The following is a 22,874-nucleotide window of genomic DNA, read 5'->3' as shown; positions in this document are numbered from 1 at the left end:
GCGAAAGGGCGATGACGGGGAGATGGACGTAATGGGCGACGAGTGGTCGACGCAATTGAGACAAGCGATGGTGCTCTTGGCGTCGCAGAGTCGGATGTAGCACAGCAGAGGGCAAGCTGGTCTGAAGGATGTGTCAGGGATAACTCTTACACTTGCAGTGCGATGTTCAACGCGATTTAGTAGCAAGCCAGGCACGAAATAATGCACTACGCACTGGAAGATCGTCGGCGGGAACACAGCCCAAGCTAACGATTTGGAATCTGCGCGACTCCGGGCCTGGAGGTTGGAAGATGAGGCGGTCAGTGCACAAGATCGAGCCGAACAGCTTTTGGGTCAATCAGAGCCAGGGCGCGGAAGCAGCTTGAGATCCGCTGGTGTTTAGCGGCTCGAGTCTGCGGCTCTGCACCTCGTCCGGTCTAGAGCTTGCAGACGGCTGACGGTGCAGTGGCGCGATGCGATACGTAATATCCCAGCTTCACAGTGCAAAAAGAAAGGGTCGGTACGCAAAACCCGGCGGCTTTCGTGTCATGTACTTTGTTGAAGGCCTGCCGTAGCCACTCCTGGCAGACCTCGACCCCGACAAGTCTCGGGGGGACATCTCTTCCTGTGGCGAGTGTATCGTCCTCTACCACACTTCTTTGTGTAACATGCATCCACTTAGAGAAGCGTTATCCTTCCCCGTACGGTCACGTTGTGCAGTACGTAGAGCTGCCGCCGCAGCCCAATCGCCACATTTTCGCAAACCGACCTCCTACGCCATAGCGCGTCTATAGCACTCAGCTCGACGCATAAGATTAGAAAGCAGTTAGAAAGCAAATCATGGACCCCTAATACGCTCGACATAACTGAGGCTGTCGATTTAACTTCCATTACACTACATAAGCTACTCTAGATCGGTTGGGTACGCTGCGGGCTTTGACCAGGCCTTACAGCCGTATCGGAGGACCTTACGGCTTGTTGTCGAGGATCTTCTCAATCTCCTCCATGAGCTCCGGTGTCAACTTGTCGAGCAACTTGATAGCGCCACAGTTGTCCTTGACCTGTTCGGGCTTCGTCGCACCAAGAATGACTGTAGACACATTCGGGTTTTTGGCTGCCCAAGCAAGAGCAAGCTGAGTAGTGGTACCTCCTAGCTTTTCCGCAATCTTGGTTAGCTCCTTGACCTTCTTGATCTTAGCCTGTCCCTCTTCACTCTTCAGCGCCTCGATTGAGTTCTTGAAGAATTCGGGGTTCGTGGCGAAGCGAGAGTCCTCAGGAATACCGTCATTGTATTTACCAGTCAGCATGCCTGACGCCTAGAGATTGGTACATGAAGTCAGTAAATGTGTCGCATGCGGTTCATGTAGGGTTATTGTTTACCAAAGGTGACCAGATGGTCGTTCCGTATTGGTACTTCTTGTACAAGGGTGCATATTCCTTCTCGAAACGCTCACGGTGGAAGGCGTTGTACTGGGGCTGCTCGACGATAGGGGCGATAAGGTTGTACTTCTCGGCAATGTCACATGCCTCCTGGATCTGCTCTGCAGACCACTCGGAAGTTCCCCAGTAGTATGCCAGGTTCATCTGAATAGTCTGGGTGAAAGCTTCGACAATCTCCTTCATCCCGACGCTAGAGATACATCAGCTCGCAATCGAAGAAAATGACTGGATTGTTGCATACTCAGGATCGTAGCGGTGAGCAAAGACAACGTCAACGTAAGAGTGATCAAGACGCTTCAACGAGCTCTTCAAGCCCTCAACGATGTGCTTCTTGGATAGACCCCTACATGTCCATTAGTCAAGTAAAGGTATGTAAAGCATATGTCTTACCTAGTGTTCGGCTCCTTCCTCTGGGTTCCAAAGAAGACCTTCCCAATGTTGTTAGCCTAGATTCATCGCATTTCGACACTAAGCACATCTTACCTTTGTGGACAAGACATACTCGTCGCGCGGCCATTGCAGCTCCTTGAAAGCCTTTCCCATTTCAAGTTCGCATTCGCCAGCTGCGTAGACCTCTGCAGTGTCAAAGAAGTTGATGCCATGGTTCCATGCTTCTTGCATGCAGTCCTTCACGATGGAACCTTTTTGGGTTCCTCCGTACGTCAACCAACCTCCAAGGCTCAGAACCGATACCTTCAACCCAGCGGGTCCCAGGCGACGGAACTGCATGCTAGATTTACATCAGCCAATGCTCGAAGGAAACGGATATAAAGATACAGAGCTTCAGGCTGCAGATTGAGGATAATCTACTCGACCAGCCAAACTCATCTGCATCGTAACAATTGACATGCAACTCACTCCTTGGGGTCAAACTTAGTCTCGACGGCAGGCATTTTGAATATGAGGAATGATCTGATAAAAGTGAAGTTTAGTTGGATAAGATTTCAATCGCTGGAATAGAGTGCAATGAGGGGCAGGATGTATCCAAGCAACTTGGTGGGGCAATCCTGCCGTGGTGGCGGATCAACACCAATGATGTCAATCATTGCAAATGTGGCAGGCGGGATCGGAGTTAGCCTACAAATTCCGTATTAGCGGCACTTGCAGCTGCTGGAAGGCGGTAGAATAGCCGTAGGCCTCGGAAACGCGACTGATGGTTTGGGGGACTTGTGCTCCCTATAGACTAAGCGCTGGAGCGGCGCAAATGTCCCCTTTGCTGACGGCTTTTAAAGTGGGGCGGCTGCGGCTGAGGAGCTGCCTGACACAAGAGCATAAGCATGCAACAGCATCCTTCCGTCAGCGGCCAGCCACGAGAGATCATCTCGCCTGCATCGAGTGCTTTGTGCCACAGAATTCGCCTTATAATCTTGTTGTAGTGGTACTAGAAGCGGGTATAACTTCTGTCGGTCGGTATTGGCAAAAGCTTGACCTCCCTCGTTTCACGTTTCGAAACACCCCCGGCCGGTCATTGACGCACACCCAATCACAGTCGCACAACGCGCATTCACGTGCATTGTTCGTCACCTCGACAAGCAATGATTGGCAGTGACTTCTCATTGATCTGGTGCCATTGTAGGACAGGGTCCTGACTATCATGCTGACGGGCTGTTCGAAGGGAGGCCTTGAGGCGCACCGTCTATATCTTGGCCGTTCCCCTTCCTCCACTACACTGCCTCCTCACGGTCTCTCAATCCCTTATTTAGATCACTTGTTTCTGCTGGGCTGAAGCGTATTCAATTCAAAGTCACTCATTTATAAGACACTGTCCCCACCGTTCACTTCAACAGAACATCAGAATTCAAGAGTTCACGAGTGTCCCTTTGTACTTAAGGCCTCCTCACCCTGAACCAGAATACCTTCTAGAATCCCAACAACTCAGCCTCGTCAGTCGACCTCTACACTAGAGCATCACAATCCACCAACCTATAAACAACATGGGTTTCAAGAAGAACATCCTCTTTGCAGGTGCCTTTGCACTCTGCGCCTTTGCGGCACCTATTCCTGACTGCCCCGACGACGTCCCAGAGACAGATGCAACAGAGTTGACCGCAGCCAACTTGATCGCCATCGCACCCGCCACCCAATCCTGCGCCGGTGCGGATTTCCCCGATGAATGTGCCGATGCGACACAAGCTGCTACCGCTCTCAACAAGGCTTTCGATACTTACAAGATCACCGCCAAGGGCGAGAAGGCTGCCATAGTCGCCTATGAGATTTTCGAGAGCGGTGACTTCAAGTACAAGAAGAACCATTTCCCAGGCCGACCTGGTCAAGGCACGAGGAGTAAGCAAAACTGTCAGGTGGATCGCACGTGGAACACGAACTGACTTTACACCCGTTTAGTGATGGCGATGCCACCGTTTGTCGAGAAGTACGCTATCGATGTCGCCGGCGCAGACGCTGTGACCCAAGCAAAAGCTGCAGGAGAAAACGCCGGTTTGGAGGCAGTACTTGCTCTGGTCAACAGCGACGATGAAAAGAGCTTTGGAAGTGCAGCGTGGTTCGTTACCACCCAGTGCAGTGCAGACGTTCGGGCTGGTCTTGTCGAAGGCACTGTAGATGGCTGGCACAAGTTCTTGACTGACTGTGTTGGCACATCGCTTGATCCTACGCGTGACACTCCTTGGACTGCTGCCACAGCTACCATCCAGTAAGGGTATTAGGACACGTTCAAACGCTGGTTTGGTACATGGGGTACTTGTTGCATAGCGCGATGGCTTTGAAAAGCTTCTTCTATTCTCATTATGGTTCACGGAACTTTTTCGTCATTACGAAATTTTATGATTTGTTTGTATAACTACCTTGAACGATGCACACCTCATGTGCACTATAAACAATGTGTTACAGAGTTTGCATGGTTCTAATTCAACATCGATTTTAATCACATGCTCCTCAACGAGGACGAAAAGACCGTGAGTGGTAACTCGCATTTTAAGAGATCTAGAATGCGCACGCGAGTGCACAATTAGTACTTGATGATGAACTATGTTTAAATATTATGGTAATACATACAGGCCAGCAGGAAACATAAGCTAGAATATTGCACGGTCTGAAGAGAAAGAAGAAGTCGCTACGAAGGCTAAATATATACAAGCAGATATGAGCATCGAGTCCCTCACAAGGAATAGGAACACAGCTCCACCCATTCTTTCAGAGCGGTGATACCTCGCCCCAAGCACCAATGTCCTCTCTGGCCATAGCCTCTCCGCACTCAGGACATGTACATGCATCGAATCCATGTGAACTTGCACACTGCCTAACCCACGACTGTAAACATCCGACACAAGTTGCAGGTTCGTGCCAGCAGTTCGCCGTTATCCTGCGCTCACTAAACTCCCATATAGGTTTCGCCGTCTTGCACAGGATACACGTGCGTTCAATAGCTGGCGTGTTGCGTCGAGAACTAGGTGTTCCTGCTCGAGGGCTCACGGAGACGTCGAAGGTAGGGCGCTGATGTTGTTGTGGAGCTGTGCAGGTAATATTTGGAGAAGGTAGGGCGATCATGCTGCTGCGCTGTGATTGCATCGACAGAGGTCGTGATTGCATCGAAACCGGACGTACTTGCGAGACGTTCTCGACGGATAGCCGGGAGTGCATCGTGGTTGGCGATAGCGAATTTCCGCTGCTGCGGCGTCGGTCTGCGGAGGCAGCGGGACTTGGAGGGCCATCGGCCCAGGGGGCGAAGGGTGCTGGAAGGGGTGCTTCGAATTGGGTGGATTTAACGCTCAAGTCAAAGGGAGAGTAGGTTGGTGTTGGGATAAGATCGACTGTCGACAGACGTTTGGATGCCGTTGGGTCTTGGCTCACTTCGGTTTCATAGACGTGCAGATTTTCTTGCGTCAGGTTCATTCTCCGTAAGTCTTCAACTACGGTTGCGAACTTTGCTGGCTCATGTGTAGCTGACGAGTCTCTTCTTCTAGCCCCAAAGTTCTTCAATGCTTGCGGTATTGTCGACCATCTGTGTTTGATCTTCTTCTCTGGCTTGCTCTTTTCTTCGATGGCATCAAAAGCATCCAACGTGGAATGTATCGGCGTCGCTGGCGTGGCCGAGAACACTGGTGGCGGGGAAAACGCAAGTTTCGAAGATGTTACCGGCGTAGGTGGCCCGACTTCATCATCTCCGTATTGTTGGTAAACCATATCGTTCTCAATATTCTCGCCTGAGACAGCTTTGGGTATACTCCCCGACATGGGCCGAGAGGAGTTCATCGGGTAGCTGTTGTTTCTTAACCCGCGCGAGGAAGCGATCTTAGCGCCCGAGCGATTTCGTTGATGGTAGGTTGCGAAAGACGTAGGCCGCGGTCGTGATTGCATTGGTGGACTGTCGAGTGCAGTAAAGCTTTGAGGATGGTATGAAATGGGGCGTTGCGTTTGTGAGGCCTTCGGGTCGTTTATCGGGGGGTATGTCCATTGCGAAGGGTGTACTTGTGGCCTCTCACATTCGCAGCTACCTCGTGAGGAGATGCTACTCCTTGGCTTGTCTGGACTATCAAGGGACGACGATGCAGGGCGCTGACCTGGCGTGTTGGGGCTCATCGTGGAAGGGGAAGCAATCCATTCGGGCGATAGCAGGTGTTGCGGATTATACGATACCGGTCGTGTGAGTGGGAGTGGTCGTCGCTTGATGAAGGACGTGTCGAGTTTCGCGTTCGGGGTTGTTTCCGGGAGCTTCCTCAAAGTTTCTTCGGGATTGAAAGATGAAGTCGGACGATCCGGGTTCGTCCATTTGTCCAATAGATCAGAGTCACTGTCTGCCTTTGGTTTCTCTTCGACAACCTCTGGGTTCTCCTCGATGATCTTTGGCTTCTCCTCAACGACCGGTGGCCTCTCCTCGGCGGCCTCTTCCTCCTGCTCTTTCGTTACGTCCAAACGATGGCCCTGTTCTTCCTCGACATCGGAGACCTCCAAATGCTCGTACATCGGTCGTTCTAACCATCGTGTTGTTACCGACTTCTCGCGTTGTAAGTTTCTCAAAGCTTCCTCAGAGTCTGCGATAAAGCCAAGCATGCGCTGCGCTCTTGCAGAATCCCTCTTAATCGGCCTTGGATGCCTCAAAAGTGGATGTACGTCATCCTGGACATGACTCTGCGCCACAGCCGCCATTTTTTTGAGGCCGTTCAGCCGAAACGAGGGAGGCCTGAAGAAATACCAACGACGGCAAACGTGGTTGGGGAAAACGAAACAGTGGGCACGAGCAACGCAATAAATCAAGAGGCAGGATCAACCCCTCGTAACGACGTGGGACAGCGTCCCTCCATTATCAGCAGCATGCCGCGACCTTACCACTACCACGGACCCCGGCACGGTACGACTTTACTGTGTGGCTGGCAGCAGCATAGAACCGATCTGCCCGTTTCAAGCCCTTGCGCAGAAAGCCCGGAGCTGCGTAAATCACCGTTAGCTTGGCTCGCGCAACACTGCGCCTTCGATTATTCGTTGCTAGGGCCCGTATTGCGAGGCCTGCAGTCATGATAGTTCGGCGGTTTTGGGAGGTCCCCACTGGGTGAGACGTATTTTTAGAATCAGTAGTAGGGCCTGGTGGGTTTCCGCGGATAACCCACGAAGTGCCGCGAGGCTTGTGGCCACGAAGAACCTCCCTTGCAACGACTGCAATCACGTCGACGTCAAAGTACGGGGTTTAATGATGACGAAGCATAATTCGCGCTGGCGATGTGAGCATCTCGTGATGGCTGGCGCAATCTCAGGTAACGAAGAAGATCAGCGAGCCACATAATCGACTGACGAACAGTGCCCGCTGTTGTGCCAGTGCTTCGTTTTAGTTTGTCAAGTGGGTCCGTTGCCTCTGGAGCTCGAGACAACAGAAGAACTAGAGCTCCTCGGCTTCTTGGAATTATTTTGGTCAGGAGTAGCCACTCCGCGTGCTACCCAACGTAGAAGAGACGCGCATGCAGGCGAGGCGCCACCAGGGCGACAGAACTCAAGGCTGAGCAGTCCAGCGCTATCTTGCGCCTTCGGAGATCATGCAGCACATGGCGATGACTTCCCGGACGATCACAAGAAGCAACGCGTCGGCTCCGCATTCTTGCAGGCTCTTGCAGCTTGCATCTGTAGGCGTCAAGTAAGCTGGTACTTCACTTTGCGTTAAACCCAAGAACAATGCACGCATGAACCGGTTTGAGTGGACGGGTAAAGCTAAATGGCCTACGTTCGCCCGTTGGCAGATGGGTGTGCCGCATTTCGATATATTGCGAGGCGGACTAGGGTACCGGTCGTAGGCACACTGAGAAGGATGGCCACGCCGCTTGGCTTGAGTGTGGCTGGTATTGATGAAGTCATGTCTGAGAGCCTTGCAGTGGTGTAGCCTGGCGTCGTTTTGTGCGCCCGCGTGCTGAGACGACTCCAAGCCATGAGTTTCGAGAGGCATGGGAGGGTGGGTGACTAAGCTAGCCGCGCTAGCACCAATGCGGCCGCCGCCAAGCAGGGCATCGCGAAACTTTGGAGAAGCTCACAGGTTGCCATCGCCTCAATCACCCCAACCCCAACCCAACCGTCACAACCTGCTGCAAAAATGGCCGGGCCGCGCGCAGGAAACTCGAGGGCCAACGGCGCCGCCAACGGGGACACGTCGAACAACAAGCAGTCGCTCAACGAGCCCCTCGATAAGGAGCTGTACGGCGGAAACAATGGCGACTACGTCAGTTCCATCGCCGTTGCCGACGACGACAACGACATGGAGGACGTCCAACTGAATGGCCGGAGCCTTGTCGGGCAGTACACAGCATCCAAGGAGATGATGAACGAATTCGCGCACGGCGATGCGGGAGAGGCGGATATCCTCGACAGTCGCGAGAAGCAGGCTCAGATCGCATCACGCGAGACTGACTACCAGCGACGGCGATTCGATCGCGCACTCTCTCCATCGCGGGCAGATCCGTTTGCCAAGGATGGCGAAGACGGTGGCCAGTCGTACAAGGACGTGATGAAGCAGCGCGAGTTTGAGCGCGAAGAAGCGCGTGTAAAGAAGTTGATCGAGGAGAAGGAAAGGACGGGGGGGAACGAGGTACTTGACCACAAGCCTACGCTCAAAGACGATGAGTCTACTCCCGTCGATGGCGACAAGACTCCGCCGATGAAGAAGACTCGCAAGAGGAGACGGTGGGACGAGGCTGGCGACGCTGAAACCCCTGCGATCAAGGAAGAGGCCGACGGCGTCAAGGTTGAGTCGGAGCCCAAGAAGCGGTCGCGATGGTCACCTGCACCCGAGGACGACAAGGTCGAGGCCGCTCAGCCAACCCGATCACGTTGGGATACCACTGCTGTAGCCCCTGCCAGCACGGCAACACCCGCTCCCGCTGCGAACGGCGCCCGTCCAGTTGCGCAGACATTCGCATTCGGTACCGACATCTCGAACCGCAATGCTCCCCTGTCCGATGAGCAGCTCGACATGATGCTTCCTGGTGAAGCCGAAGGATACAAGGTCCTCGAGGCACCTCCAGGGTACGAGCCAGTGCGGCGGCCGGTGGGCATGCCCGCACTTCCAACAGGATACCAGGGTTTCTTGATCCCCGAAGCAGACAACAGCTTGGCTGCCATGGGCAAGCAGCTGCCTACAGAGATTCCTGGCGTTGGTGATCTGCAGTTCTTCAAGAATGAGGACATGAAATACTTTGGAAAGCTCACAGATGGTGCAGACGAGAATGAGATGACAGTGGAGGAACTGAAAGAGCGCAAGATCATGCGACTGTTGCTCAAGGTCAAGAACGGAACGCCGCCTATGCGAAAGACTGCACTTCGACAACTAACAGACAACGCCCGGCAATTCGGCGCAGGAGCTCTCTTCAACCAGATTCTGCCACTACTGATGGAGCGCACGTTGGAGGATCAGGAGCGCCATTTGCTTGTCAAAGTTATCGATCGTGTTCTTTACAAGCTCGACGACCTTGTCCGACCCTACGTTCACAAGATCCTCGTTGTTATTGAGCCTCTTCTTATCGACCAGGATTACTATGCACGTGTCGAAGGTCGGGAAATTATTTCCAACCTTGCAAAGGCTGCTGGTCTCGCCCACATGATCAGTACAATGCGTCCAGATCTAGATCACCAAGACGAATACGTCCGGAACACTACCGCTCGAGCCTTCGCCGTCGTCGCATCCGCCCTAGGTATCCCCGCCCTCCTCCCCTTCCTCCGAGCTGTATGTCGATCCAAAAAGTCGTGGCACGCGCGTCACACTGGCGTGAAGATTGTTCAGCAGATTCCTATATTGATGGGTTGTGCTATTCTCCCTCACCTCAAGGGACTCGTGGAGTGCATCGGCGAGAATTTGAACGACGAACAGCCAAAGGTCCGCATGGTCACAGCTCTTGCGCTTGCTGCCCTGGCCGAAGCTGCCAGCCCGTACGGTATCGAGTCCTTCGACGACATCTTGAATCCTCTTTGGACCGGAGCTCGTCGCCAACGTGGTAAGGCTCTTGCATCTTTCTTGAAGGCTGTCGGTTATGTTATTCCGCTCATGGACGAGGAGTACTCCAACTACTACACGAGTCAGATCATGGAAATTGTCATCCGCGAGTTCCAATCGCCCGACGAAGAGATGAAGAAGGTTGTGCTCAAGGTCGTTTCCCAGTGTTCAAACACTGCAGGTGTAACACCAGTCTACCTCAAGGACAATGTTCTGCCTGAATTCTTCAAGCATTTCTGGGTGCGCCGTATGGCTCTCGACAAGCGCAACTACCGACAGGTGGTCGACACCACTGTGGACTTGGCCCAGAAGGCCGGTGTTGCTGAGATAGTCGGCCGCATTGTCAACAACATGAAGGATGAGAACGAAGCATACCGCAAGATGACGGTCGAAACTGTTGACAAGGTCATCAGCACCCTCGGAGCTCATGATGTCGACCAGCGTTTGGAAGAGCAGCTAATTGATGGTGTCCTCGTCGCTTTTCAGGATCAGACTATCGAGGACCCTATTGTCATCGACGGTTTTGCTACGGTCGTCAACGCACTGGGTGAGCGTACAAAGACTTACCTACCTCAGATCGTCGCGACGGTTCTCGCTAGGCTTAACAACAAGTCCGCTACAGTTCGCCAGCAAGCGGCGGACCTTATCTCCCGAATCACCTTCGTGATGCAGAAGTGCGACGAGGATCCACAGCTCATCAAGCTTGCGCAGGCGCTATACGAATATCTTGGTGAGGAGTACCCTGAGGTCCTTGGGTCCATTCTTGGTGCTCTGCGCGCTATTGTCACAGTCGTTGGTCTCCACGCTATGCAACCGCCTATCAAAGATCTGCTGCCTCGTCTGACACCCATTCTTCGCAATCGACATGAGAAGGTACAGGAGAACACCATCGATCTGGTGGGACGCATCGCTGATCGAGGCGCAAACTATGTCAACCCTCGCGAATGGATGCGAATCTGCTTCGAACTTTTGGACATGCTCAAGGCTCACAAAAAGGGTATCCGTCGTGCTGCCAACAATACTTTCGGTTATATCGCCAAAGCCATCGGTCCTCAGGATGTGTTGGCTACCCTTCTTGGTAACCTCAGAGTCCAAGAGCGACAGTCTCGTGTCTGTACTGCCGTCGCTATCGGTATCGTTGCAGAGACCTGTGCGCCCTTTACTGTCCTTCCGGCCCTTATGAATGAATATCGCGTGCCGGAGCTCAACGTTCAGAATGGTGTACTCAAGTCGTTATCCTTCATGTTTGAGTACATTGGCGAGATGGCGAAGGACTACGTCTACGCTATCACACCACTTCTCGAGGATGCTCTCATTGATCGAGACCAAGTGCACCGACAGACTGCTGCTTCGGTAGTCAAGCATGTTGCTCTTGGTTGTGTCGGTCTCGACTGTGAAGACGCGATGATTCACTTACTCAATCTCCTTTGGCCAAACTTGTTTGAAACCAGTCCTCACGTCATTGACCGCATCATTGAGGCTATTGAGGGTGTCCGCAACGCCATTGGTACTCCGCTCGTCATGAACTACGTTTGGGCCGGTCTCTTCCATCCAGCTCGCAAGGTGCGACAACCTTACTGGCGCATCTACAACGATGCTTATGTTCAAAACGCCGATGCCATGGTTCCAGCTTACCCAACATTTGAGGAGGACGAGGTCCGGAGACATGAGCTGGATATTTTCATCTAAAAGTAAGATCCCCAGTATCTTCATTTGCTTTCTTCCCGGGGCCACTGTCCTGGGGATTTATTGCGCCTTGTTGTCTTCAGCGAACTGGGAATTGGTTATAGTTTGAGTAGTGATAGGCCAATCTTTTTGGAGTCTGGGCTATCTAGCTTATCATGTACATCACAGTATGGTTGGATCGGAGTATGCGGCGTTACAAGCACGCTGAGATAAGGGAGCGTAAGTCGCCGTCACCAGGCCACTTCAGTTAGGACCTCTAATGGTAACAAAAAGATAATCTGTACCCACTTTACACGCTGATCGCCTTTAGGTTTCCGTGAAGTTATCCCATCTTTCCCAGCTTTTGATCGTTGCAACAAGGTAAGTCGGTGTTTGCTGTCGTCCTGTATGCTGAATTATCGAAGAAACCGGAGTACGCTTCCTCCTTACTAGGCCGGGCGTCCTATTCTGTCATACGCTCCTGAGGATAAGTACATGTGATTCACTTCTTCTCGTCCGCACACATCATACATGGCGCCTGGTCATTCTCTCCATCTAGCAGGTTTGCATCACGATCGTTTTGGCCGAACTGTGCTTGGACGTTGCTGGGTATCAGCTTCAATATATCGCCACATCCGCTAGCCTTCAACTGAGTTGAACAAAGAACCGACTCTTAGTGTGTTGCGCGCCCAGCACAGGCTTGAGCCTGTTGGATTTACAGCTCGAAATTCTCATACAGTGTGAGTGTGTAGACTCGATGTAATCGAACAAAGATACCCGATTGCCATTTAGTTCAAGTTTGTATAATGAAGCACCTTTCTTGAAACTTAACATCATACCAGCTTGTGAGATCTTCTAATCCTTTCACTGTATCCTCACACCAACGACTTTCACTCTCCTGCGTTATCGTTCTCTACGCGCAACTGGACGCTACGAATCACATTAGGAGAAGTAATGCAAAACCGAAGAAACGGGTATTCGGCAGGAATAAACGAACAGAGGCCTGGACCAGATAACTTCAGGTGGGGGAACCTTCACCATGAACCTCATGACACGGGTATGTAATCTTAGCCCCAATCGATAGCCGATACGAGAACGCAAAAGCCATATCCTCAGGCAGGCGCGCTACCGAGTCAGCGAGTGGTCCTCAGCTGACTTCGCATGCCACACGCGTCACGGCAGCATGTGTCAATACATCTGATTCGCGATAGCAGCAGGGCGCCTTACACGCCACGACGAGTAAACCATGGGTCGATCTTTGCGAGCGTTAAAGATAGGAATGGTAGCTTGTGTGTGGGACGCAGTACGATACTTTAGGCAGCAGCTGTTAATATCAAGGACTCCAAAGTCCGCCAATCTTACATCTCACCCGCTATCTTCAAGCTCTCTTACTTCCATCCTGAGCAGATATTGCAATAGTCTTTCCCAAACAAAAAAAATTACAGCATAGCGGAGTATGTCAGACTCAGCCGAACCCGATGTTGCGCTCCCCACTGCACCATCACCCGACGCTCCAAAGAAAACCTACGACGCATCATGCCACTGCGGTGCCTTCAGATACTCTGTCGCTGTTTCACCTCCACTAGATGACCCAAATGCAGTTGTGATGGAATGCAATTGTAGCATCTGCGTATGCAATGGCTACCTCTTTGTCTACGTGCCCGACGAACTCGTCATTTTCACCGAGGGTAGTATTGAGCAGTTCAAAGTAAGCCTGATACGATCGAAGCAAGCTTTAAAAGGCTAAAGTACGCTGACCTCGATACACAGTCTTACTCTTTTGGCTTTAAAAGGATGAATCATTACTTTTGCGGCACCTGTGGCGCATCGTGCATGGTGCGCTCCAAAGACCCTAGTTTCTTTCCTGGAATGACTTGTGTCAACGTACGCATGCTTCAGGGCGTAAAGCTCGAGGACTTGAAGCGCAAGCCTGGCGATGGGAAGAACTATTGAGTGAAATTGTGTCTGGCCCAGCCAGTATAACGAGTGGGTGATGCTGGGAGAAAGAAGTGGAAACCAGTGTGAAGTCGATATCTGAATAAAATACGAGAATTCAATCGGGATATGGTCGATTAGTTGGTGTTCAAATGTTCCGAGGTATCGAATGTACGGCTCAAGATGCTGACACAGAGTGGGGACGATCGATTAGAAATACAGTTGAGCCCTGCAGGATATAGTGCATTCTTGATAATCATATCGTACTAACGCAGCACTTTTACATACAAGTGTTGCAGCCTCGTCCTTCGTGCTGTGCTGCTTGTCACCCGGTACAATTCGATTATCGACAACCTCCCTCTCGTGTCCACTCCTAGTCATGTCTCCCTCCCTTTCAATACCCAACACCTCTTCTACACCAACTTCGCCAGGGCGTTGGGTAGTCACAGAATTTGGCAAGCCATCCGTGCTAAGATGGGAAGCGTTCGATCCCACGGCCTCGCTTTCTGCCGGCGGAGTCCTCGTCAGCATTCTTGTTGCTGGTATCGCAGGAGTCGACAATATACAACGTTGCGGAGGCTACCCTCATCCGTTGGCAAAAGATCCTGGGTTCACAACTGGGTATGACCTTGTGGGCGAAATCATAGCGCTGGGTGATGCTGTGCCAGAAGAGAGAGGACTGGAGATTGGAGAAAGAGTGGCGGCATTGAGTATCATTGGTGCGCACGCTACACATATCGTGCTACCCTATGAAGAAGTCATGAAGCTGGACAAGCATGACGATCCACTAAAGATATGTGCACTGCCGCTGAATTACATGACAGCATGGGGCATGCTGAAGCACAGTGGTGTGGATTTAGCGCCCGGCTCGAGCATCTTGATTGGGAGTGCAAGTGGAGGACTGGGTACGGCTGTTGCGCAGCTTGTCGCGGCGTTCGATATGGTAAGTTATCGCCGTACGGAATGTATGCGAGACATACACTGACTTCGTATGTTCACATCTGCAGGGTATCAAGATGATCGGAACATGTTCGCCGAGCAAGTTTGAATATGTCCGCTCGTTGGGTGTGGTGCCGCTGGATCGAAGTGCTCCAGATCTTGTTAAACAAGTTCATGCACTGACAGACGGGAAAGGAGTTGACGTTGCATATGATGGCGTTTGCAATGAAAAGACTGCACACGACTTCCTCGCAGCAACCAAGCAAGATGTTGGCAAAGTAGTTGTCTTTGGAGCCATGGGAAGTATTGCTGATGATGGGAGCAAGATGTTGGGAAGCATCGATGAACTGTTTGCAGCACTGTTGCAACCTCCACGAGTGAGATTCTGGTCGCTGGACATAGAGTTCCCAAAGAAGAAAGAAGTGGCGGAGTTTTATGCCGTAGTGGAAAAAGTAAGAGAGGGGAAATTAGATCCCGTTGTTGCGAAGCTGTTGAGACTGAGCGACGCAGTGGAAGCGCATGAGCTCCTTATCAACGGGAGTGCGATCAAAGGGAAGATGCTGTTTGTGGTAGATGAAGAGTTGGCCAAGTTCTACGGCGTATGATCGTGAAGAGTATTAAAGTCGAATTATTCTAGGGGGTATCACGGTACTTGAGAAGAGGCTAGAGGGAAACATGATAGAAAGCGTTACAGCTCGTCGAATCCGCGCAATCGCTCATCGTCCTCGAGTACAAGGTGCGGATCAATGGTCTCGACGACGTGATTGGCGGTGCTGGTTAACGGCCCTATAATTGCCTCTTTTGCTATGTTTGGGATGTCTGCGTTCAAAATGGCTTGTCTGGTCGCGGGGTCGAGAGTGCTCTGCGGTTCAGGTACACGATGGGTCGGTTGAGCCGGGCGGAAGAGAACGAGAGCTAGTATAAGCGTGGCTACAAAGGCGACTATGGCCCAGAAGATGCGCACGCGATCTGTGTCATGTCAGCTCCAATAGATCAAACTGTATGTATGAGGACAGCTATACGGGTATTCTTGGCCTGCCACTGCGCCTCTGACTTGGCCCTCGCGTCGACACGCTCTTTCGCTCGTTCAAGTCTCGCTGTCAAAGCATCTGCTTTCTCTTTGCCCGCTCTGATGCGCTCTTCCAAGCCGCTGACCTGCTCTTGCTGTGCCTTGAAGCCGTCGAAGGCTTCTACCTGACCAGTCACATCCTCTACCAGCTCTGTGGTGTCCGACTCGAAGTTGTCATGGAGCTCTTTGGTCAAGCCCGATAGCTCTTGCAGCGTTCCAATGGTCTGGCGCAGTACGGAAACCTTCTCGAGGATGGAGTAGTATGTATCGTCTAGACGGCGCGACGTCTTGAGGGACTGGTCGGAGAGGGACTGGAGGACAGCACGGAGGTCTCTACGCGCCATGTTAGAGAAGACATGTTGCTGCAACAAGTGCTACCAACTGCAGAGCGAATGACGCAGACGTACCGTTCTCTAGCCTCGACCCTCTTTGCCTCTAGCTCCACATCCGCCTGCCGGAGTGGCCTCCGCGGCGGAATGGTGATGCCTGGGGTGCTTTCCTCCTTTCCGTTGACGCTGCCATCGGCCTGTCCTGGCGCAACGCTCTCTCTGCGACTGTGGCTAGGGCTGGTGTCTCTGCTCCCTCGCGCCTGCCTCAGCAAGTCTCCAAAGCTGGTAGGCGGCTGTATCTGGATGGCCGACTGCATGGCTTCCTTTGCAGCATGGCGTCTGCTGGAGCTATGTCGGTGATGGCCATGGTGACGGTCGTGGTGGTGTCGAGAGGACTTGTGGACATGTGGATGCGCCTTCTTGTCGGGATCAGATGTCACACGCGTCGCCGATCGGGAACTGTATAGGTTTGGGCGGAGGTCAGCCAGCCCTGAATGCAGGTGAAGCGACTCCATGTTCAGCTGGCATGTTGGTGTTGGTCGTCGGCACTGGTCGGTGATCCCGCGTGCCATGGCATTGCAGGGGTCTCACGCTAACCAGCTGTAGCTGAACATGTGAAAGGAAGTTGCAAACTGCCTATACAAGTACTCATATGTCCATGTGTTTAGGACACTGAGTGGACGATAGTAATGCGTAATTCAGGACCACGGACAGCATTTTGCAAAAGAAAAATGCGTTTTACTCTTTCCTATGTCCAAATGCTTAGGGTATCATGTCTCTGTGCCTTTCAGTCGCTCCTCTGCGCCCATATGGCATGCTCCTTATGGAACGGCAATTCCTTCACCGTGCTTTACAGTTTGACTACAATCCTGCCACTACCAAGCTCATGACTTGAGCATCTTGTTGCGCTTCTCTCTCCTCTTCAGGCGCTCTACGCGCCTTTTATGCATCTTCTCCTCCATCTTGGCAAATCGCTCCCGTTCTTCCTTGGCCGCGCGCTTGGTCTTGATTGCTTCGACTCGTCGCTGTTGTATCGTCAGCCTTTTTCCGCTGTAGCCAGTAATCATGGATGGCTTCCTACCTGTCTCTCAGACTCCTTCTCTTCCTTTAGCTCCTTCTCCTTGGCCTTGACAGCAGCGAGCGCTTTCCTCTCCTCACTGCGCTTCTCCCAAGAGGTTTGACCTGCCTTCGGTCGGAACGGGCCCTTGTTGTCGTGCCACTGCTTGCCTGTGCAAAGTTAGAATGTCGTTGCGCAACTCGCACACAGCTGTCGCATACCGTTCTTCTTCATGCCCTTGACAGGGGCAGTTTCCGTCGCGGAAGGCGCCTCGATTATTACAGACTCAGACATGTTTGGGGTGTTGCGCGACCTGTGGACCTTGGCACGGGAATGGGATTGACAAGAAAAGTCCACGGGTGCTTATCGATAATAGCCAGTACCACTCGCCCAAAGCAGCTAGGGCGGTTTTCCACGGCAGCGGCGGCGACAGAGTTAATCAGATCGATCAGATAAGATGATGCAGGAAGGCGCTGACGACGCGTATTGTGCGCTTTAGTCCCTCACATCCATAATGCGCTCACGGCATGCACATGGTCTGGAGCAGTAGGCGCTATGCGCTTTCCATTCCTCTAATACGTTCTCCCGGCAGAATTTTCTGAACTAAGGGTGCCCTGGTCGTTGGGCTGCTGTTGCATTCACCCAAAGTCACACAGGACCCACGGGAACTCTCTTCGTGTCGTGCTACACACCTCCTGCCCTCGCACCACTCGCACCACCACAAACGTCCTTGCCGCACATCATCATTGACATGGGCTCCGCTTCATAACAGTAGCCACGCGCCCTCTCACCGCCCACGACTCTTTGCACACAACATGCGCGCCGCTTCGTAAACACACATTCAACACGCCTGCACATACCCGTTGACGAGCCATATACTCCTGATTCATGGAAGCACAAAAGAGTTCGGTGTCGGTGGTGGGGGGAAGAGGCAGGCTGCCGAACCCAGTCATCATGGAAGAGGTCCAGAGTCCTGCTGCGGCACAAGCCATCGGCAAGGGAGAAGAAGCTTTGAAGGACGTCCTGTGTGGATCGGCAGCTGGAGTTGTCGGAAAGTACATCGAGTACCCCTTCGATACCATCAAGGTCCGGCTGCAGTCACAGCCCGATCAGGTGCCGCTCCGCTACACCGGGCCATTAGACTGCTTCAAGAAGTCTCTACAACAGGATGGCTTCACTGGCATATACAGAGGAATTAGTGCACCTCTGGTTGGAGCTGCTGTAGAGACCAGCACCTTGTTCTTCAGTGTGAGTGAGACGTGTGTACAAAAAGTAAACCATACTGACATGCCCTGCAGTATCGTCTCGCTGGCGATGCACTCAAGTCTTCAGGATTCTATCCAGAGTTGAACAAACATCCGGACCGGGACCTACCCTATTCCGGCATGCTCTTTTGCGGAATGATCGCTGGTGCCATCACATCGCTTTTCCTTACACCCATTGAACTTGTCAAATGCAAGATGCAAGTCCCTCTAGAAGCGCACGGCAACATCGTAGCCGCACCAACCATACGCGGTGTCATTGCTTCTATCTATCGTCACCAGGGCCTTACTGGCTACTGGCACGGACAATTTGGAACCTTGATCCGCGAGACAGGAGGCGGTGCAGCATGGTTTGGTGGGTACGAAGGCATGAAGATCCTCTTCAAGGGCTCTAGTACTTCGGCCACGGAGGAAGATCTTCCAGTCTGGCAGCGCATGGCCTCTGGTTCCGTCGCAGGTGGAGCCTATAACTTCATGTTCTATCCTGCCGATACCATCAAGTCGAGAATGCAGACGGAAGATGTCAAGCAGTTGACTGGTGGAAAGTCGACGTTCAGCGCTGTAGGAAAAGCGCTTTGGAAGCAGCACGGTATCAAAGGCATGTACCGTGGATGCGGCATCACAGTCGCAAGATCTATACCCAGTTCTGCATTCATATTTACCGTATACGAGGAGTTGAAGAAGCGATGGCCTACCCGACAGGCAGAGTAGAAAGATGCCGCGAAAGGAGGGGCTTGACAGGAGCAGCATATGACGGTGTTTGGAGGGCGTTTGTAAAGCATCAGGCAAGAGCGTCGAGATACCATATATCGTTGCTTTAAGCGCATAGAAATAAATATTCTTACATCATAGAGCACGCAAGGGCAGCAATAGCACATGTCATTGTCATCCATGTCATCTTGTCTTCACATGTCAATGCGCAAACAACCCCTGTCCCTTCCTTTCGCTTAGCGCGAAGCTGCTCCAATGTGGGGAAGCAGCGACCGGCAACGTGACAGACGCGAGCCGAGGATCAAATGCCAGCAGCCATTCCGCGACTGCGACTCTAGTTGCTCCGTGTTATACCCGACTACAAACCCTCGCTCACCTTTCCCATGTTGGCCTCATGATACGTGCATTTTATCCTGACACTTCTCTTCACTCCTTGTATCCTCGCGTTCAAGGATTCCGCGGTTGTATGAGGTAGCGACAAACGTCATCGCAACGCGCGCGCTGGACCGAGGCTTATCTTCGCCGAACGCAAGCAATCACAACACAGTCCATAGCACATACAGAGGAACACCATGGACAAGCTACACGCCCTCGAAGTACGTCGGAAGGGATTTGGATCGTAAATCCTCTACAAAGCTGACTGACGCTTCAACAGGCTGCGCTTGAGAAGATCGTGTTGGATCCCAAGTACCACGACATCCTTACACTGGTAAAAGGCGTAAGGAATGGCATCGTATATGGAAGTAAAGTGCGATTCCCGCATGCGCTTGTGTAGGTTGATCGGAAATCGTATGCTACAGGGAACGGATAGCTGACGTGTGTTGTAGGATGATCTTTCTCTTCAGATCCGGGAGGTACGTCGGACTCTCTTCTACCTCGAATCTCGCACGCTTTCAAATTCCAAGACGGCGCTGACTGACAACCATCCAAATAGTTTCCGGTCAAAATGTTCACTCGTCTACAAAGCGACCCGCCAACATGCGCGTAACCTCGGCCTCTTCGCCCTCGTCTACAAATCCACCATGCTCTTCCTCCGACATACTTCCCCAACCGGCAAAGAAAGGCACTACGATTCCTTCCTTGCCGGTCTGTTGGGCGGCTACACAGTCTTCGGTCGCACAATCCATAACTCCGTGTCTCAGCAAATCGTCATCTACGTAGCCGCACGCGTATGTTTAGCATTAGCAAAGTTAGCAGTACAACCGCGACATGTTGGTGGCGGAGCTAGTGGACAAGGAGTAAAGGGAGGTGGTGGTGGGTGGGAGCTTTTTGGTAATGGAGAGATGAGGAAGAAGATGGCGAAGAATGGATGGCCAGTTTTTGCCAGTTTGAGTTGGGCCATGGTCATGTATATCTTCAGGTGGCATCCTGAGAGTGTGCAAAGTAGTTTGAGGAGTAGTATGAGTTATATGTGGGTACCCTTGGAAGCTGAGGTAACATGGAGCTGCGCTAATACGTCGACAGTTATGTACAATCGGACGACTGGGATTCGTTGCGAACGTTGCTTTGGCATAACAAATAAGCAGGACGGCAAAGAAAGATATTCACCAATGTATAAAGACGTCATGGCTGGATCTGGAAACTCGGCATCTGAAGGCTAATGTACGGGGAATACCATGCATTTCCGTCGGCGCGTTGTATCATGACGGACTATAAAGAAAATAGAAGAGTATGTTCAAAGTAACATACCACGTAGGCATCCTTATCCCAGATCCATCCACCAATAGCGAAATCTTCCGACTCAGCAGGTTAGAAACGGGAGTACAGATTGACGTGACCTTAAACATCCATCAAAAGAGCAATGTAACTATACATCATGCTAAAGTGAAGCGACCAATGTTGTTTGAGGCAGGCCTAGGTCCTTTACTTGTGATTGCTCACGGTGCTGACCGGTGGCTTTTACCCCACTTGCGGAAATGATGTAGGCGGCCTCCGGTGAGTCCTTCAGGACATGTATGCGACACGTTCACGTCGACATACTCAAAACTCCGTCATCTGGCTAGATGAAGCAAGTCTCGGCTACCCTCGGGTTACCAACAGATTGCAATTGTATCCTATGTTATCCTTTGGTCGCGTGGTTACTCAAGGGTACTCTCGACTCCCTCCGAATATGGAGTCGCTGGCCGGTGTCAGGATACAGTAATAGATGGACGAAAGATTTTGGCCCTTCTCGCGTGCATTGGTCGCAGAGGAAGCGGGGAAGAGGCCTAGTGACGGTGTCTTGAAGCCGTGTAGGTGACCAGCTCAGGCCTGGGGTCAAGCAACGTGTCTCTCGCGGAAGCGGCTACGGGTATCCGTATGTTCAATCGCCTTGTGTCTGGATGCCGATCATCAGTGGCGTCAATTGAATATAAAGTCTGCGTATATTCTGTAGCGCTTCTGCTTCTCGATTCCCCTCCCAGCGTCTGTTTGTTTGGAGCCCTGGAGAATACTTGATCTGTATTATTAGCCTGTATACCATCATCTTCGCAAAATCTATCGCCCACGTGTGATAACCAGAGTTGTCTACCGTTTCTTGCCATATTGTTTTCTTTCTCGTTGATCTGCCAAGGTAAGATGCACTGTTCCTATATGCTTGTGTGCAATCAGTTGGATGTCGACTATACCCGTTGAGTGATGAAATTCGCATGGTTAGACTTGCTAACAAACCCTCAGCCATCGTCGTTTTGTTCTTCTCATCTCTACAATGTACGACCACGATGACCTGAACAGTCCTTCGCACCAGCCATCTGTAGTCAGCCCATGTTCGGACAGGCCGCCTCAATTCAATTGGAGAAACTGCGGATATGATTGTGGTGAAGGATGCGAGAAGCCCAGCGAGGATGAAGGCGGTGCTGGAGTAAGCGACGAAGAGACTGCCGTTGATGCGGATGAGGATCAAAGTTCGATGACTGAATCGCAAGACGAAGATGTCGGAATGGCTCACGATACAAACGACTCCACAACAGGTTCCTCAGACCAAGATCCGACAGACTGTATTAATACTGTCGTTTATGGACAACCACCTGAAGGAAGTCTGATCGTCGAACCGTGTGTTACAGCGGACCACTCTCCATTTGCACACAGCCCAGTAACCTCCACCGGCGGAAGCACTCGCAGCCGATCGCCTGATCCAGGAATTCTTTATTGGATTAGTAGCATGTCTTTTGCCACGCCATTGCCTATTGGCATTGAATACCATTTCTTGCAGACACCTCTGCGTCTCAGCCCCCAGTACGAACACTGCCGCGGGGACCCTGCGTCTCATCTGGTCGTTCCGGATCGCTCGCCTCTCTGGTATTTGGTGGAACAGTCGTGGAATGGGTACGCGCCTGCATATGGATACATCTCTCCGCCGTAGTTTGGGCTTTGCAGGGCTTGGTGGTATGACCTTTTCTTCAAGGAGTATGGAGTTTGCTATTTTGGCGCCGCCTTTACTGGATGTCAAGTTCGCCTTGGGTTTCAGAATGTTAGCAATGTCTCTATTGCGTTGGACGAGGTTTTGTCTGTAAGTCTGTATACATGTGAACTCGCAGTTGTGTCAAGCAGAGAAGAAAGCGCATGCGTTGTGACTAGCCATGTGCCCAGAGCCGGGTAAAAGGCTGTATGGGTGTAGAAGTGGAGTATGGAATGGTAGAAGTGTCCATTTGTGGTTGTCGTAACCGTCCATGTGTCAACCGTGGAAGTCACCCGGAAACGCCCGAACCCGACCATTTGCTTTTCGTGACAGTACTGCATAGTCACCGCGAGATCGCAACTTGAGTATGCTGCCTGCGCATGTCGCCAGCGACTTACAGTGAGACGTGTCGAGGCAGTCGTGTCGCTGACTATTCCACAAACATGCCATCATGGCGACGTGCGTGGAGAGAAGAAAGTTGCCCGCGGGCATCAGCCGCCAGCGTGGGTATACGATGCGCAGACCCTCTGACGGCTCCTGGACGGAGACACTTGCGCGGCCAGGGTCCGTATTATTAGAAGATTGATTAGCATCTAAATGCCGCATCGCATTCGCTGTAATGCAAAGACTTGACCAGCTTCTGTCGTACCAGAAAGCTGGACTCAGTCTTCAACAACAAACCGGCGTGGA

At 52.0% G+C, this 22,874-nt stretch overlaps 11 protein-coding genes across 11 annotated transcripts; 7 read left to right on the top strand and 4 right to left on the bottom strand.

Annotated features, from left to right (window-relative positions):
* Positions 1–947: 947 nt before the first annotated feature.
* AA0111_g3954 (putative voltage-gated potassium channel subunit beta) lies at positions 948–2,312 on the bottom strand (the record flags this gene model as incomplete). The annotated part of the gene is made up of 6 exons (XM_028649898.1): positions 948–1,295; positions 1,360–1,609; positions 1,661–1,762; positions 1,810–1,847; positions 1,903–2,149; positions 2,278–2,312. 6 exons carry the CDS (start codon positions 2,310–2,312, stop codon positions 948–950), a joined length of 1,020 nt encoding a protein of 339 aa, XP_028508231.1.
* A 1,041-nt stretch (positions 2,313–3,353) lies between these two features.
* Positions 3,354–4,073, top strand: AA0111_g3953 (hypothetical protein; the record flags this gene model as incomplete). The annotated part of the gene is made up of 2 exons (XM_028649897.1): positions 3,354–3,702; positions 3,763–4,073. 2 exons carry the CDS (start codon positions 3,354–3,356, stop codon positions 4,071–4,073), a joined length of 660 nt encoding a protein of 219 aa, XP_028508228.1.
* A 496-nt stretch (positions 4,074–4,569) lies between these two features.
* On the bottom strand, positions 4,570–6,522 carry AA0111_g3952 (hypothetical protein; the record flags this gene model as incomplete). Its single annotated transcript, XM_028649896.1, has 1 exon — positions 4,570–6,522. One exon carries the CDS (start codon positions 6,520–6,522, stop codon positions 4,570–4,572), a length of 1,953 nt encoding a protein of 650 aa, XP_028508229.1.
* A 1,426-nt stretch (positions 6,523–7,948) lies between these two features.
* On the top strand, positions 7,949–11,530 carry AA0111_g3951 (U2 snRNP component; the record flags this gene model as incomplete). Its single annotated transcript, XM_028649895.1, has 1 exon — positions 7,949–11,530. The coding sequence occupies one exon, from the start codon at positions 7,949–7,951 to the stop codon at positions 11,528–11,530; it is 3,582 nt and encodes a 1,193-aa protein (XP_028508226.1).
* Positions 11,531–12,962: 1,432 nt separating this feature from the next.
* On the top strand, positions 12,963–13,459 carry AA0111_g3950 (hypothetical protein; the record flags this gene model as incomplete). Its single annotated transcript, XM_028649894.1, has 2 exons — positions 12,963–13,214; positions 13,277–13,459. The coding sequence occupies 2 exons, from the start codon at positions 12,963–12,965 to the stop codon at positions 13,457–13,459; spliced, it is 435 nt and encodes a 144-aa protein (XP_028508227.1).
* Positions 13,460–13,820: 361 nt separating this feature from the next.
* Positions 13,821–14,985, top strand: AA0111_g3949 (hypothetical protein; the record flags this gene model as incomplete). Its single annotated transcript, XM_028649892.1, has 2 exons — positions 13,821–14,384; positions 14,449–14,985. The coding sequence occupies 2 exons, from the start codon at positions 13,821–13,823 to the stop codon at positions 14,983–14,985; spliced, it is 1,101 nt and encodes a 366-aa protein (XP_028508466.1).
* Positions 14,986–15,068: 83 nt separating this feature from the next.
* On the bottom strand, positions 15,069–16,350 carry AA0111_g3948 (hypothetical protein; the record flags this gene model as incomplete). The annotated part of the gene is made up of 3 exons (XM_028649891.1): positions 15,069–15,349; positions 15,403–15,782; positions 15,857–16,350. 3 exons carry the CDS (start codon positions 16,348–16,350, stop codon positions 15,069–15,071), a joined length of 1,155 nt encoding a protein of 384 aa, XP_028508465.1.
* Positions 16,351–16,662: 312 nt separating this feature from the next.
* On the bottom strand, positions 16,663–17,129 carry AA0111_g3947 (hypothetical protein; the record flags this gene model as incomplete). Its single annotated transcript, XM_028649890.1, has 3 exons — positions 16,663–16,803; positions 16,860–17,005; positions 17,057–17,129. The coding sequence occupies 3 exons, from the start codon at positions 17,127–17,129 to the stop codon at positions 16,663–16,665; spliced, it is 360 nt and encodes a 119-aa protein (XP_028508472.1).
* A 660-nt stretch (positions 17,130–17,789) lies between these two features.
* On the top strand, positions 17,790–18,808 carry AA0111_g3946 (Amino-acid transporter; the record flags this gene model as incomplete). The annotated part of the gene is made up of 2 exons (XM_028649889.1): positions 17,790–18,083; positions 18,134–18,808. The coding sequence occupies 2 exons, from the start codon at positions 17,790–17,792 to the stop codon at positions 18,806–18,808; spliced, it is 969 nt and encodes a 322-aa protein (XP_028508471.1).
* A 572-nt stretch (positions 18,809–19,380) lies between these two features.
* AA0111_g3945 (hypothetical protein) lies at positions 19,381–20,330 on the top strand (the record flags this gene model as incomplete). Its single annotated transcript, XM_028649888.1, has 5 exons — positions 19,381–19,404; positions 19,464–19,579; positions 19,636–19,662; positions 19,743–20,219; positions 20,273–20,330. The coding sequence occupies 5 exons, from the start codon at positions 19,381–19,383 to the stop codon at positions 20,328–20,330; spliced, it is 702 nt and encodes a 233-aa protein (XP_028508474.1).
* Positions 20,331–21,494: 1,164 nt separating this feature from the next.
* Positions 21,495–22,148, top strand: AA0111_g3944 (hypothetical protein; the record flags this gene model as incomplete). Its single annotated transcript, XM_028649887.1, has 1 exon — positions 21,495–22,148. The coding sequence occupies one exon, from the start codon at positions 21,495–21,497 to the stop codon at positions 22,146–22,148; it is 654 nt and encodes a 217-aa protein (XP_028508473.1).
* Positions 22,149–22,874: the final 726 nt, after the last annotated feature.

Source organism: Alternaria arborescens, assembly GCF_004154835.1.
Source record: "Alternaria arborescens strain FERA 675 chromosome Unknown contig_7, whole genome shotgun sequence".
Classification (NCBI taxonomy): domain Eukaryota; kingdom Fungi; phylum Ascomycota; class Dothideomycetes; order Pleosporales; family Pleosporaceae; genus Alternaria; species Alternaria arborescens.
The sequence above is the reverse complement of the archived record's forward strand: the minus strand, read 5'-3'. Positions and strand labels throughout refer to the sequence as shown.